Source organism: Ammospiza nelsoni, chromosome 24 (genome assembly GCF_027579445.1).
Source record: "Ammospiza nelsoni isolate bAmmNel1 chromosome 24, bAmmNel1.pri, whole genome shotgun sequence".
Lineage (NCBI taxonomy): Eukaryota > Metazoa > Chordata > Aves > Passeriformes > Passerellidae > Ammospiza > Ammospiza nelsoni.
In genome coordinates this window covers 6,870,162-6,884,090 of record NC_080656.1, presented here as the reverse complement: position 1 = coordinate 6,884,090, position 13,929 = coordinate 6,870,162, and the positions used below count along the sequence as shown (strand labels likewise).

The window sequence follows — 13,929 nt, the reverse complement described above, 5'->3', positions numbered from 1 at the left end:
TTCCCAAACAAGGGATAAATCATCAGGGGTAATTCTGCACAATCCCGCCTGCCCCTCACTTCCCAAACCCACACAAACCCCTGAAAACCCCGAGCCAGGCAGGAACCGCACTGAGGAAGAGGAGGGATCTCTCCTTGTCCTTTTCTTGGAGAGCAGTGTTTGATATTTGTATTTAACTGCAGCCCTGAACACTCCTAATGCTGCACCCGTTCCCAGTTACCAGTCTGCGTGTGACTGGGGGTACCCAGAGATGCTGCCAGCACTGACTTCACCTCCTCACCCAAAATTCCTCCAGTAAAAGTGAAATATTTAATGCCAAACATGCCCTGACCTCCATCCTGCTGCTGGAATCCACTGCTGAAAGCCCCCAGGCAACTTTAAAGCAATTTAAAAGCAATTTTAGAGAGATATCCTGCACCCCACTGGGGTATTTTGAGACAAGAGGCAGTAAGAAATTTAGAGACAGCAAACTTAATGGTATTAGTGCTCATATTAATCAAAAGCTGGAGAGAGAGAGCCCAGAGAAAACACTGGGGCAGGGAGGGGACAGCTGGGACAGGAACTCCTGTGTGTCCTGGGGAGATGCAGCGACTCAAATTCCAAATTCTCCAGCGCAAACCGCTCTGAGAATCCGATGCCTCCACCTGCCACAGCCCCACAGATTATTGTGAAGGGAGAATGGGCAGGATCTCCCCGTGACACACAGCTGGGGGGTGCTCAAGTTACAGCTCCCCTTTGCTCAGCCTCTGGGATTTAGGGTGGCTTCAAAATGATTTAAAAAATCAGAGCCTCCACGAAGTTGATCCTAAAAATACAAATCCAAGTCACCCACTTCTGACAGCTCATTCTGTTCTCCACCTGACCCCTGTTATTTGCTTGGGAACTTTCCTTCTGGTCCATTTTGAAGCAAAAGGGCTACAAATCAGCTCTATTATTATTATTATTATTATTATTATTATTATAGCACGGCACTGAACGTGAAATAAAATCAAACCCCATTTGCACCAACCCCAGTCCCTGCATTATCCCACCTCCCCCTCGCTGACCCTTAAAAACCAAAGACAAATGGAAATAATTGAGCAATTTGGAGCATTTTGTGCAGAAATGCCCCTGGTGCAAGGTTTCTCTGCATTGCTTTGGAAATGGAGCATGATGCAGTTTCCTTCACACAGAAGGTCAAACTGAAGGACTGCCATGAGCAAATAGGTGAGTTGGCTGGAGCAGAGGAGGCTTTCCTGGGCAAAAATGACTTTCCCAAAATACAGGTTGGTGCTAATTCTTCCCTCTCTGTAAGAGAGGATGATTCACACTGGCAGCACAGAAAAAAAAATGGTGAAAAGAACATTTTACATTTTTCATTTGAATTGCCTTTCCTTTCATTTTTAGGTGACGAGCAGAGTTCCTCACTCCCAACACAGCCACTTTGCTCATCCAAAAATTGCATCACTACATGCCAAGCAATTTCTACCTCTAGAAGCTGCTCCTTGTATGTACTGGTAATTTAAGTGGGTCAGATTAATGCTTTGTTTAGTTGGTTACTGCACTAGAGATTTGTTAATCTGTGATGCTTAGAAGAGAAACCAACAACCAAGAACCTAAAGAAGTTTTGCTAAAGCTCTGACAATCTGATACCTCTTGTTTCTCGGGCCGGGTCCACGAAGCCTGGAGAGAACAGATATAGAACACAACGACAACGACAGAAAAAAAGCAATAAAAGTTTGTCAAAGGTTGCTTTAGGTACCAGTGTCTGCAGCACATTGAGCTGGGTGCACATGCAGGCTCCAAGCTGAGCATCTCCTGTGTGTGGGGTGGGGGATCACAGCTTCCCTCTCCCATCAGTTTCAGGCTGGAATTCACCATTTCACAGCCTCTGCTTTGGTTTTTAAATGGCTAAAAACGGCTGCTGGCACCTCGAGGCTGATTGATTACATCAGGGACCGTTTCCTTTGAACATCTCACCTTTCCTACACGCCTCTGCCCACTGAGTTGCTCTGGGCAGCCCCAGTGTTGTGCCCCCGGTCTGTTTGCCACCCCACACCGATTAATTAACGCTGATTAACGTGATCATCATGCATTTGGAGGCCTGGATCCATGCAGGAAGGAGAAGCAGCCCCAGCCCCAGCTCCCTGCGCTCAGGGATGGCAGCACCCAGCCCCAGAGCAGTGAAACATGCCCAAAGCTCACTGCAAAGCAAATATTTCCCACTGAGAGAAAGCCAGCAGCAGCAAGGACCAGTTCCCCGTGGCTCACAGGTTGCTGTGTTCCATTCCCCCCTCTATAATTTATATTTCAGCTCTCTGTGATTTGCTCAGGAGTCAAGAATCACCAGGGTGGCAGCACTGGCTGAGGGGCACAGTGACATTGTGGGGGTGTCACAGCACACACGGGTGGCAGGGATGGAGATGGAGGCTCAGGGAATGAGGGGCAGCCACAGAGCCCTGCTGCCAGGGGACACTGAGGTAGCACAGACGGGACACACAGCTCTGACAGGGCTCAGGGACAGACACGGGCTGGGTGGGGATGGGACAGGAGCTCACCCCGAACCTGCAGGAGGCACAGGGAGCCCTGTGGGGCAGCCCTGGGGAAGGGCCAGTGGCAGCACTGGGGTTAAACTCAGTTTGGGATGCAGGAGGGAGAAATCAGAGCTGATCTCTCTGCTCTTCGATGCCTTTAGTGAGAGGATGCTCCCTTGTTTTCTGCCCTGCAGGGAATGGTGAGCAGGGAGAGCAGCTCTCTCAGGGGATCCAGCCTGGATGAAGGATCAGGGATGTGTGTCTGGGATGCAGGAGGAGAATTCAGAGCTGATCCCTCTGCTCCTCACTCATTTAGTGAGAGGATGCTCCCTTGTTTTCTGCCCTGCAGGGAATGGTGGCTGGGACAGCAGCTCCAGGAGATCCAGCCTGGATAAAGGATCAGGGCTGTGTGTCTGGGATGCAGAAGGAGAACTCAGAGCTGATCCCCTTGCTCTTCACTCCTTTACTGAGAGGATGCTCCCTTTGCTTTCTGCCCTGCAGGGAATGGTGGCTGGGACAGCCCAAAATCTGCCAGGAGACACAGCTGAACTAAATCCTCCTTTTCCTTTGGGGCTTTGGGGGGGGTTTTCCAGAATGTTTTGGGAGTTGAGGCATCTCTACACCTCTAAAAACCTTCACTGAGGGATGATTACAAGATCAAACAACATAAAGCAAGAGAGAAGCATTCTGGATAACAGAAACCTTCAAAAGTAAGCTTAAAAATTCCTAAAATAGCATTGTCTGTCCTGCACCAAAGACCATCCACTTCCCTGTGCTGTCCCAGAGAAAGGAAGTGGAGAATAAACTGAACAGATGCATTTGGAACAGAATATTTAATAGAATTAAATATTCTAATAGAATTTGTAGTGGAGTATTTATAGAGCTGTTCTGACCTCAGGGTTTTCTGGACATCTGAAAGGTTTCCCTCAACTCAGAGCACAAGAGAGAGAATGAGAAAGTACAAGACAAACCAAAACAAAATGCACACACACACACACACAATAATCCAGCCTAGCAAGTGCAGGGGACATGATAAAATAATGTTTGCCCTGAAGGTTTGAACCAGCCCATGAGCACATGGCAGCACCTCAAACCTTGGCTCTTCCCCCATCTCCAGGTGTCAGAGCATGAACATTCCCCTTGCTATTGATCACCCACCTGAGAGCAGCAAGCAGAGTCTCAAAAACCAGCAAAAATGAGTTAGCAGTTTTGCACTGGGCTGTGATGGATTCACTGGGCTCAGAGGGGGGCTCCTCTACACTTATTCAGCTTTTCCATCCCCTCCCTGCCCCAGTCTGTCCATGGCTGGGACCCAAACCTCAGAGCCAGCAGCTCTGCAGCCCTGGGCACCTCCCAGGGCTAACAGAGACAAACCCATGAACAAATAACCCCAATCCTGCCCAAACAGGTGCCCTGCTCAGGCTGCAGCTTCTGCAGGACTGGAACCATTCCCCGCACACTGCAGGGATTCACAGCAGCCCTGGGATCCAGGAGATGCTGGGAAGGAACTGAGGCTGGACAGCTCGGGCACCCTGATTAATAAACTTACACATGGACAACGAGGGAGGGGCTGACGTCACGGGGGCAATTAACAAAGCTCATTTAGGAGCTGCAGGGCAGCTGTGGGGAGCAGGGACAGTGGACAGCTCTGTTGCTCCCAGACTGCAGTGTCACACTGAGCCAGAGGCCCTGGCATGGCCAAGGCAGCTGAGCCCTGAAGCACCATCCTGTTAATAGGAGATTATTAATTAGCAACAACTCCTCACTCCTGCCTCTGTCTAGGCCTGCTCTGGCTCCAAATTCTGCCTCCTGATCGCTCATGAAACATCTCCAGTGCAGCAGCAGCAGCAGCACACCCAGCCTGCTCTAATTAAAGGAGCAACAACAACACCAGCACTCTCTTTCAAGAAGGAAAAAAACTGCTAATTATTTTTGCCTTTTAAGAACAAAATGGTGTTGATGGGATCAACAGAACAGGTGAGCACAAAAGGCAGGCAGGCTTTTGTGCTCTGGGGATGTGCAGTGTGACAGGGCAGCAGGGATGGACAGGCTCACTGTGGTCCTGGGGAGGAGCAGCCCTCACCTGCACCTGCCGGGGTCAGGGGGCTCATCCCCCCTGCCAGATGTTCCTGCAGCTGGAGGAACTGCTCTGAACAGGCTTTGGGGGCCCCCAGTTGAATCCCCCCGGTGAACACAGCAGGGATTGCAGGAGGACTCCCCAGCTGCTCAGAGCCCAGGTGGCTCTCACAGGAGGGCACAGGTGGCACTGCCCCAGGTGTGGCATCTGTGGCACTGCTCAGGGTGTGGCATTGCTCCAGGTGTGCACCTGTGACACTGCCCCAGGTGTGGCACTGCCCCAGGTGTGCTACCTATGGCAGGGCTCCAGGTGTGTCACTGTCCCAGGTGTGGAACAGGTGGCAGTGCCCCAGGTTAAATTATGGAAAACTCCTCCATAATGAGAGGAGAAGGGGCTGGTCCCTTTGAGCTGCAGTGCAATAACTGCATGGAGTGGCAGTGTCGCAGGCGTGTCACTGCCCCAGGCGTGTCACTGCCCCAGCAGCAGCAGAGCCCCCCGTGCCCCCATGCAGTGCCAGGCAGTGCCAGGGGCTGTGCTGAGCCCCCCAGGCCGGGCAGGGCTGCCCCTTGCCACCTTTACCTTCTCCTCGCTGCTGATGTTCCTGCTGGAGCTCCTCCAGGTGATGGAGGGGATGGGGTCCCCCGAGGCCTCGCAGGTCAGCGTGATCTGATCCTCCAGCTCCATGGCTGTCTTGTTCTCCACGTAGGTGATCTTGGGTTTGGCTGGGGAGGGGAAAAGGAGCCTTGGCTCAGGGGGGCTCGGTGGAGAGCTGGGACCATCTCCAGCCAGCTGGGGAAGGAGCATGGGGGCTTGCACCTTCCTGCAGGAGGGAAGGACCTGGAAAACCTCCTGTGCTGGACCTGGAAAACCTCTCGTGCTCATTCCCACAGCTGAGGCTCCAAGGAGGAGCCGGTTCAGAGGGTACAAATGTTCACCCCTGGATTACCAGCTCCCCCTTCCACCTCCCTGCCCAAACCAGCCCTTTGCCAAGGGCTTGGGCTGCACACAGGGCAGGGAGAATTCCATATTCCCCAACACCTCCAGACCCCTGGGAGGCAGGGAAGCTCCTGATTCACCCCTGCAAGCCTGAGATCACTCCCACAGTGCTGGGGTGAGCTCACCTCCCCATCCAGGCTGCAGCAAGCCCCACTAAAACCCTTCCAACAGCAGCTCTGGTGGATCAGGACTCCAGGAAATATCCTGGAGGGCATTTCCAGCAGCTGTGGGTCTGACCCAGCAGCCCTGCCCGTGCTGGAGCACACAGGAGCTGGGAAGGACGGGACGGATGGCTCCAGACAGGAGCTCCAACACCCCCAGGATGGCAGAGGGGCACAGCCCCAGCTGGCATGAATTAACTGGGACAAAGAGCTCCCCCAGCTCCCCCCAGGGCTGTTACCAAAGACTTTGAGGTGGATGGTGGCATCGGCCTCCCCAGCCTTGTTCTCAGCAATGCAGATGTACTCGGCCTCGTCGCTCTTGTCCACCCTGTGGATCACCAGCTCGGAGCCGTCCGAGTTGAAGCTGTACTTGTCCTCCTCCTCCTCCACCTCCTCCACGGGCTCTCCATCCCTGGGGGCACAGAGCACACGGGGCTGTGGGGGCAGCAGCCAGCCCAGCCTGCTGCAGGCCTGCCCATCAGAGGGACCAGCCCTTCTCCTGTGCCCCTGGGCTGCAGAGCTCAGCCTGGTACCCATTCCCATCCCTTCCTGCCCCAGCTCCCACCTCCTGGCACACCACAGAGCTGTAACCCCCCCAGAGGTGGTTTCTCTCCTACCAAGGCACCACTCCAAGCTGCCATCAGCCTTTCCAGGTCAATCTGTGCTGCTAACCTTCACCAAAGGCTGCAGAACTCCAAGAACAGAGTCCCCGGAGTGGGGATCACACCTGGCAGGGCAGTGCAGGGAGCTGGGAGGGGACACAGCTGAGCAATGGGAGCACTGAAGGAACCCCTTGGTTTGCTTTGCTTTGTTAAACTGTTTTTATCTCAGCCAACAGGATCTGATCCTTACTTGGTCCAGGACACGGTGGGCTCAGGGAAGCCATCAGCATCACAGGCCAGGGTGACAGACTGGCTCAGGTTGGCAGTGGCGTTCATGGTGCTCTGCCTGGCACGCACAGAGGGCGGCACTGCAAGAGAGCAGAGCCAGGGTGAGTGGGGAGCACAAAGGTGTGAGCCACAGGGAGCCCCCTGTGCACCTCTGGTGGCACCACTCACCCAACAACCCTGTCAGCACCATCACCTGCAGGGTTTGATCAGTGAGTCTGAAGCCTAGCCAAAGCCATCAGCACAGAGAGCTCCTGTGCACCTCTACCCACCCAAAAACCCTGTCAGCATCACCACCTGCAGGGTTTGATCAGTGAGCCTGAGGCATGGCCAAAGGTGTGAGCCACAGGGAGCTCCTGTGCACCTCTGCCCACCCAAAAACCCTGTCAGCATCACCACCTGCAGGGTTTGATCAGTGAGCCTGAGGCATGGCCAAAGTCATCAGCACAGGATAGAAGGGGCAGTGGGTGGGAGACACAAAAGGAATCAGTGTGGTGGCCAGAACCACAATGGTGAGTGCCACCAAGCTCAGCTCCTCACTCTGACCCTCAGGCTCCTCGAGGTGTTATTCTCCTGTAAACACCTGGCAAACACTCCCTGCGTCCCATGGACATTTTACTGGACACAGCAGAGGAAGAGGAGGGTGTGAGTGGGAGGCAGCAGCTCCTGCAGCAGCCTGGGCTGAGGTGCTGCTCCCAGCCCCTCACCGTTGACGATGACCTGGATGTCCTTGAAGTTGATCTCCCCCCGGGCCAGGATCCTCCCCTCACACCTGTAGGTGCCCTCATCTGTCTTCTTGATGCCGCGGATCTGCAGGTAGTTGTTGGACAGGACGATGAAGCGCACTGCAAAGCACAAGGAAAGGCAAGGGAAGATCACTCAGCCTCTCCTTCCTATCCTTTTTCCTTTTTCCTTTCCCTCCCCTTCCCTTCCCCTAAAATCTCCCTCCCCACCACAAAATGGAGATGCTGCTGGAGCTGGATCTGCCCCTGCTCTGGGGCTGTGCTCTGGGAGGTGAGCAGATCCAGGGGGACACAGCAGACCTGGCTGAATGATGGGGAGCACTAAAGGAACTCCTTGGTTTCCTTTGCTTTATTAAACTGCTTTTATCCAACAGGATTTTCAGCCTCAGATTCTCCTCTCTGGGTGGGCTCCGTGCTCCCAGCACAGCAGAAGGTGACCTCAGCCCCACCATGAGGTCCCACAGACACTTTGCACTGCATCGCATCAGCCAGGGAGCAGCTTGGGCCTCATCCCCCTGCCCAGGGGCTCCAGCCTCACCACCTGTGTGCCGGGAGTGGGACACCTGCTCAGCTGGGCTCAGGGTCCCTGCCAGCCCCTCTGGAGCATTTGGGAAGAAGGCGAAATGTGCTTGCAAGGAGCTTCCAGCCCCGTTCCTCAGGAAAGTGGAGGGTGTCACAACACCCAGCTCTTCTGTCTGATGGCACTTCTTTCATCTCCATTTTTTATCCAGCATTCCTTGGCTGATTTTGGTGCCAAAGCCTGGTGGCCACTTCGGTGGGGATGTGCTTGTCCTGCCACAGGCAAACCACAGCACCTGGGGTGACTAAATGCACATCCCATGACCTCGGGTCAGGCACAAACTGCTCCTCCTGTCCCTTCTGAGCACCAGCACTGTGTGTGGGAGGGAGGTGGACACGAAGCAAGGCCTTACCATCCTTTTTCAGGATGACATCCCTGCCTTTGTGCTTCCAGATGATGGTGGGGGGCAGCGAGCTGACCACGTCGCACACGATCACAGCATCGTCCCCTTCCTTGAACTCCTGGGGGGTGGGAGCGTTCTTGAACATCAGCTTTTCTGGAAAATGGGAAAGGAGAGGTCACTGCAGCTTCCTCAGCACAGCTGGAGCAGAGAAACCCCAAACCCCAGAGATCTCCTTGTTCCCAGGGGAGGACTGAGGTCTGAGTGAATCACTGCGTGCCTGTTACCCTGATATTTTATAAAAATCCCTTTGCCAGGATTTCTTCTCCTAAGAAGCTGGGAAGCTTCAGCTTCTCCCTGTTTTGCTACTTTGGGATGTGATTTGGAGAACTGTTTAGCCAGCATGTGAATTGTTTTAATTCAATGACCAATCACAGCCAGGCTGTGTTGGACTCTCTGAATCTGTCACGAGTTTTTACTATCATTCTTTTCCAACCTCCTGATACATCCTTTCTCTATAGTTTAGTACAGTTTTAGCATACAGTTTCTTTTAATTTAATAGAACATCATAAAATAACAAATCAGCCTTCTAAGAACATGGAGTCAGATTCACTCATCTCTCACCTCATTGGGGTTGCTGCAAATTCAACACAGGGGGGGCAAGGAGAGAGCCAGGGGGTCAAGGAAAGATCCAGGGGGGAAAGGAGAGAGCAAAGGGGCAAGGAAAGAGCCGGGGGGCGAAGGAGAGAGCCAGGGGGCAAAGAAAAGAGCAAGGGGGGAAAGGAAAGGGCTGGAGGGCAAGGAAAGATCCAGCAGGGAAAGGAAAGATCCAGGGGGGAAAGGAAGAAGCCGAAGGGGAAAGGGAAGAGTCAGGAAGGGCAAGAAGAGAGCCAGGAGGGTAAGGAGAGAGTCGGGGAGAGCACGACAAGAGCCAGGGGGCAAGACAAGAGCCAGGGGGCAAGACAAGAGCCAGGTGAGGGCTCCTTACGGAATATCTTGACATTGACGGTGGCCTCGGAGTCGCCCTCCTCGGGGCTGCTGACCACACACTTGTAGATGCCGGCGTCGTCGATGTTGGCGTTGTAGATGGTGAGCGTGGACGAGGAGTCATCGTTGCGCACCACCGAGATGCGCTGCTGGCCCGGGCTCAGCCGCTCCCCGTTCGGGGAGAACCACGAGATGTCCTTGGACCTGGCCTCCCCGGCCACTGAGGGTTGGGGGAGAGAGCAGGGTGAGACAGGCCAGGACAGCATGGCCCCCAAACCCCACAGCAGCAAACAGCAGGGTCAGACAGGCCAGGACAGCATCATCCCCAAACCCCACAGCAGCAAACAGCAGGGTGAGACAGGCCAGGACAGCATCATCCCCAAACCCCACAGCAGCAAACAGCAGGGTCAGACAGGCCAGGACAGCATCATCCCCAAACCCCACAGCAGCAAACAGCAGGGTCAGACAGGCCAGGACAGCATCATCCCCAAACCCCAGTGCTGAGGGGCTGCTCCAAACCCCAGGCTCTGAGTGACCCCACAGCAGCAAACAACACAGTGAGACAGGCCAGGACTGCATGGCCCCAAACCCCGCTGAGGGGAGAGAGCAGGGTGAGCCAGGCCAGGACTGCATCACCCCCAAACCCCTCTGCTGAGGGTCTGCCCCAAACCCCACTGCTGAGGCTCTGACTGACCCCACAGGACAGTGGGACAGCCCAGCCCTTCATCGCCCCAAATCCCAGGGTCTGACTGACCCCACAGCAGAAAACAGCCCAGTGAGAGACAGCCCGGCTCTGCACACCCCCAAACCCCAGAGTCTGACCCAAATCCCATAGCTGAGGGCTCTGAATGTCCCAAACCCCACTGCTGACAGTCTGACTCACCCCACAGCAGCAAACAGTAAGTACAGTGAGACAGCCCAGCTCTGCACACCCCCAAAGCCCAGGGTCTGCCCCAAACCCCACAGCTGAGGCTCTGAGTGACCCCAGAGAACAGTGGGACAGCCCAGCATGCCCCAAAGCCCAGGGTCTGAGTGACCCCAGAGCAGTAGTACCATCCCAGCAGGGTCTGTCTCATTCTGAACTGAATCAAGGAACCCAGGGGCCTTTGGCCAGCACCCACCTTGACATAAGAAGAACTTGGACTCTCCAACGCTGATCTCCCCCTGGCTTGGAACAATGTCCACTTGGAGAGAGGCTGGAAGGGAATGAGCACGGTCAGACACGGGCTGTGGGCTCCAGCAAAACACCTTTGCCAGCCTTACAGTCCCCAGGGATCCCTCATTCCATTTACAGTCCTGGATGACACCTGTATTCTGATCTGAACTGCTGGTTTTAAACACCAGAACAAGGTTTTAAACAAGAGAGAAGGGTTTTAAACACCAGAACAAGGTTTTCAACAGGAGAACGAGATTTTAAACACCAGAGGAAGGTTTTAAACATGAGAAGATGGTTTTAAACAAGCGAGAGGTGTTTTAAACATGACAGCAAGGTTTTAAACACCATAACAAGGTTTTCAACACCACAACGAGGTTTGAAACACCAGAGGAAGGTTTTAAACAAGAGAGAAGGGTTTTAAACACCAGAACAAGGTTTTAAACACGACAACAAGGTTTTAAACACCATAACAAGGTTTTAAACACCAGAACAAGTTTTTTAAAATCAGAAGAATGTTTGAAACACCACAGAAAGGTTTTAAACACCAAAGGACAGCACCTCTGCCCATTCCCATTTACCAGCCCCTCCCAGTGCACACCCACGCAGGCCCAGTGCCCTTTTCCCCCAGCATCATCCCTGCCTCCTTCCCTCATTGCATAAATTATGACCCATTAGGCAGAAAATGTAATTGGATTCTGGCTCTCCTCCAGCTATAGCTTAATTCCACAGCAGATCTGTGGCCTAACAAGCCTGGGTCAAGTTGAATTTGAGGACGCCAAAATCGGTTTTCTTTGGAAAACACCCTCTGTGCTTTCATGTAGTGCACGAAAAGCTGAAAATCTCTCTCCCAGAGCAGCTAATTTTACCTCCAGACCACAGAGGCATTATTCCAGCTGCCAAGCACACCTGGGGTTGTGAGAAACAAGCATTGGTTCAGAAATTAAAACCTGGCTGTGCGTGCCAATGGCAACACTGCTTAAAGTGCTGGGGAAACACTTGGGCTGGGGGTCAGGCACTGAGCCTGGAGCTGGGGGAGCTCTGCCTGCCCTCAGGGGGAAAGCACAGCAATATCAGCATTTCCTCAGCACGTTCTTTCAGCCAACAACCCCCCGACACAGCCCTTCTCTCCAGGAGAAGCAACAATGGGAGCTGGGATGGCCCCAGCCACCGTCATCTGCACAAACAGGTCCCCACAACAAGGGGCTGTGCCTGCTGTGAAACATTCATACCTTATGATTGGCTTTTGGCAAATATTCACATGAATATGGGATGTGTTATGTTAAAGTTATGCTGTGTTAATTCTCTTAAGTAGTGTGTTAAATATAGTTTTAGGTTATAACACAATGTTGAAATAGAAACTATTCTATGTAAGATACTTTTTTAAAGAGAGGAATGAGGTATGCTCACTGAGATGGCAGCCACAGGACACTTGAATCTTTCAGAGAAAGAGAATTTATTGCTCCCTTATCAGAAGAAATGAACTTCTTCCTGCCTTGCTCAGCCCTGAAGATGCCAACAGGATCCAGAGGCAGAAGCTGACACTGCCCAGCCAGAATCCTGTGTTTGAATGGAATTTATGCATCATGGATGAGCTGTATGAATATGCAACAGGCTGTTGCTTTTAAGGGTTAATCCTCTGTTAATGTGGGTCCTTTTTTGGGCTTATTTTGCCCAGAAAAGGTACCTGGACTGTCCGAAACTCTTTGTTTCTATTGTCTCATATTGTCCTAACTCGGATTGTCCAAATTTTTGTTACTCTAATTATATTGCTATTTTTATGACCATTTTATTACTATTACACTTCTGGAATTTTAGAAAGCAAGTGATTGGCGTTTCTCACACCTGCAATCTCACCATCATCCCCATGCTCAGCTCGGGCTGGGAGCTCACACACAAAGCCAGCTCTGCTGATTTTAATCGCTGTTTAATCGTTAGTTTTGCTTTGCAGCCCAGGGAAATGGGGACTATTTTTTCCACCCTTCGTTTAATAGACACTGCGAGCCCATTTGTATTCTGCTTCCAACTTCAAGCAATAAAGGCCTTTTTAGCATCACATAATAACTGCATTAAAAGGCCTCTTCATAATCACACAATAACACTTTTTATAGCTCTGCCCTCCCCCGTATCTTTTATCTGGTTATAAAGTTCCCCAGCCCCCAAAAAATGCTGAATAATTCCCCATTGATTAAAAAAAAAAAAAAAAAAAAGAAAAGACAACAAATTTGCTAATGCAACTTCCTGTTCATCTGTAGTTCAATATAATTAGTTTTGCATCTCAACAAAAGAAATGAGCTCAAATTAAGCCGTGGTTTAATAGGCAGGGAGGCTGTGTCCCTGCTGGGCTCAGGCTGAGCTTAAGGCAGGAGGCTGTACCTGGAAATAAAGGAAATAAAGGAAATAAAGTGAATTATTGGGAATTGAGTCTGTGGCTGCCCAAATTCTAAAGGTGACACACCTGGAACAGGAATGTGAGCGCTCACACTGCTCTGGCTCCACAAAAGGAGTATCCTGGAACACTAAATACACCAAATTAGGGATTTACCGTGGGGTTCTATTCCCTCAGATAAATGGGAGTTCACATCCCTCCCCTCCCACAAAAGCACTGCTCCTTTTCAGCCTCCATCAGCTCAGCACTGACTCCGAGAGCTCAGCAAGGACGGAAATCCTCACCTGGAATACTCATCTGGAATCCTTCTGGAATCTTCACCTCCTGAAACCCTCAACCCTTGAAATCCTCACCCCACTCCAGCACTGGGGCCACCCCACACTCACATCCCCAGGGATGTGCCCACACTGCAGCTCCCACCAAGGGCTGAACTCAGTTCTAGGGGCTAAACTCAGTTCTAGGGGCTGAACTCAGTTCTAAGGGCTGAACTCAGTTCTAGGGGCTGAACTCAGTTATAAGGACTGAACTCAGTTATAAGGACTGAACTCAGTTCTAGGGGCTGAACTCAGTTCTAGGGGCTGAACTCAGTTCTAAGGACTGAACTCAGTTCTAAGGGCTGAACTCAGTTCTAGGGGCTGAACTCAGTTCTAGGGGCTGAACTCAGTTCTAAGGGCTGAACTCAGTTCTAGGGGCTGAACTCAGTTATAAGGACTGAACTCAGTTCTAAGGGCTGAACTCAGTTCTAGGGGCTGAACTCAGTTCTAGGGGCTGAACTCAGTTCTAAGGGCTGAACTCAGTTCTAAGGGCTGAACTCAGTTCTAGGGGCTGAACTCAGTTCTAGGGGCTGAACTCAGTTCTAAGGGCTGAACTCAGTTCTAGGGGCTGAACTCAGTTCTAAGGGCTGAACTCAGTTCTAGGGGCTCTCTCTCTCTCACTCTCAGCCCAGGAAGGAATTTGGATGGGGTTTGCCTTGGAGGGTGTCCCCAGGAGCAGGAATCCTGTGCTCCTGTCACAGGTAACCCAGGTAATGATGCATTACTGCAACAAAGCCCAGAGAAAACTTAAAATAAAAAAATTCAGAATCAAAAAACCCAGAATAAAAA

The 13,929-nt window shown here is 52.2% G+C and overlaps 1 protein-coding gene across 11 annotated transcripts in view; it reads right to left on the bottom strand.

Moving 5' to 3' along the window:
* Positions 1 to 13,929, bottom strand: part of NCAM1 (neural cell adhesion molecule 1) — an 88,226-nt gene that overhangs the window by 35,574 nt on the left and 38,723 nt on the right. For 6 of the 11 annotated variants that reach the window (XM_059488278.1, XM_059488283.1, XM_059488279.1 and 3 more), the window contains exons 2-9: positions 10,406 to 10,480; positions 9,286 to 9,504; positions 8,310 to 8,453; positions 7,342 to 7,479; positions 6,600 to 6,717; positions 5,987 to 6,159; positions 5,170 to 5,312; positions 1,633 to 1,662 (exon numbers count right to left, since the gene is read on the bottom strand). In XM_059488278.1, the coding sequence (XP_059344261.1) occupies positions 1,633 to 1,662; positions 5,170 to 5,312; positions 5,987 to 6,159; positions 6,600 to 6,717; positions 7,342 to 7,479; positions 8,310 to 8,453; positions 9,286 to 9,504; positions 10,406 to 10,480 (1,040 nt within the window). The remainder of the gene's footprint in view (positions 1 to 1,632; positions 1,663 to 5,169; positions 5,313 to 5,986; positions 6,160 to 6,599; positions 6,718 to 7,341; positions 7,480 to 8,309; positions 8,454 to 9,285; positions 9,505 to 10,405; positions 10,481 to 13,929) is intronic. The other 5 variants (XM_059488280.1, XM_059488281.1, XM_059488288.1 and 2 more) reach the window with 1 other exon arrangement.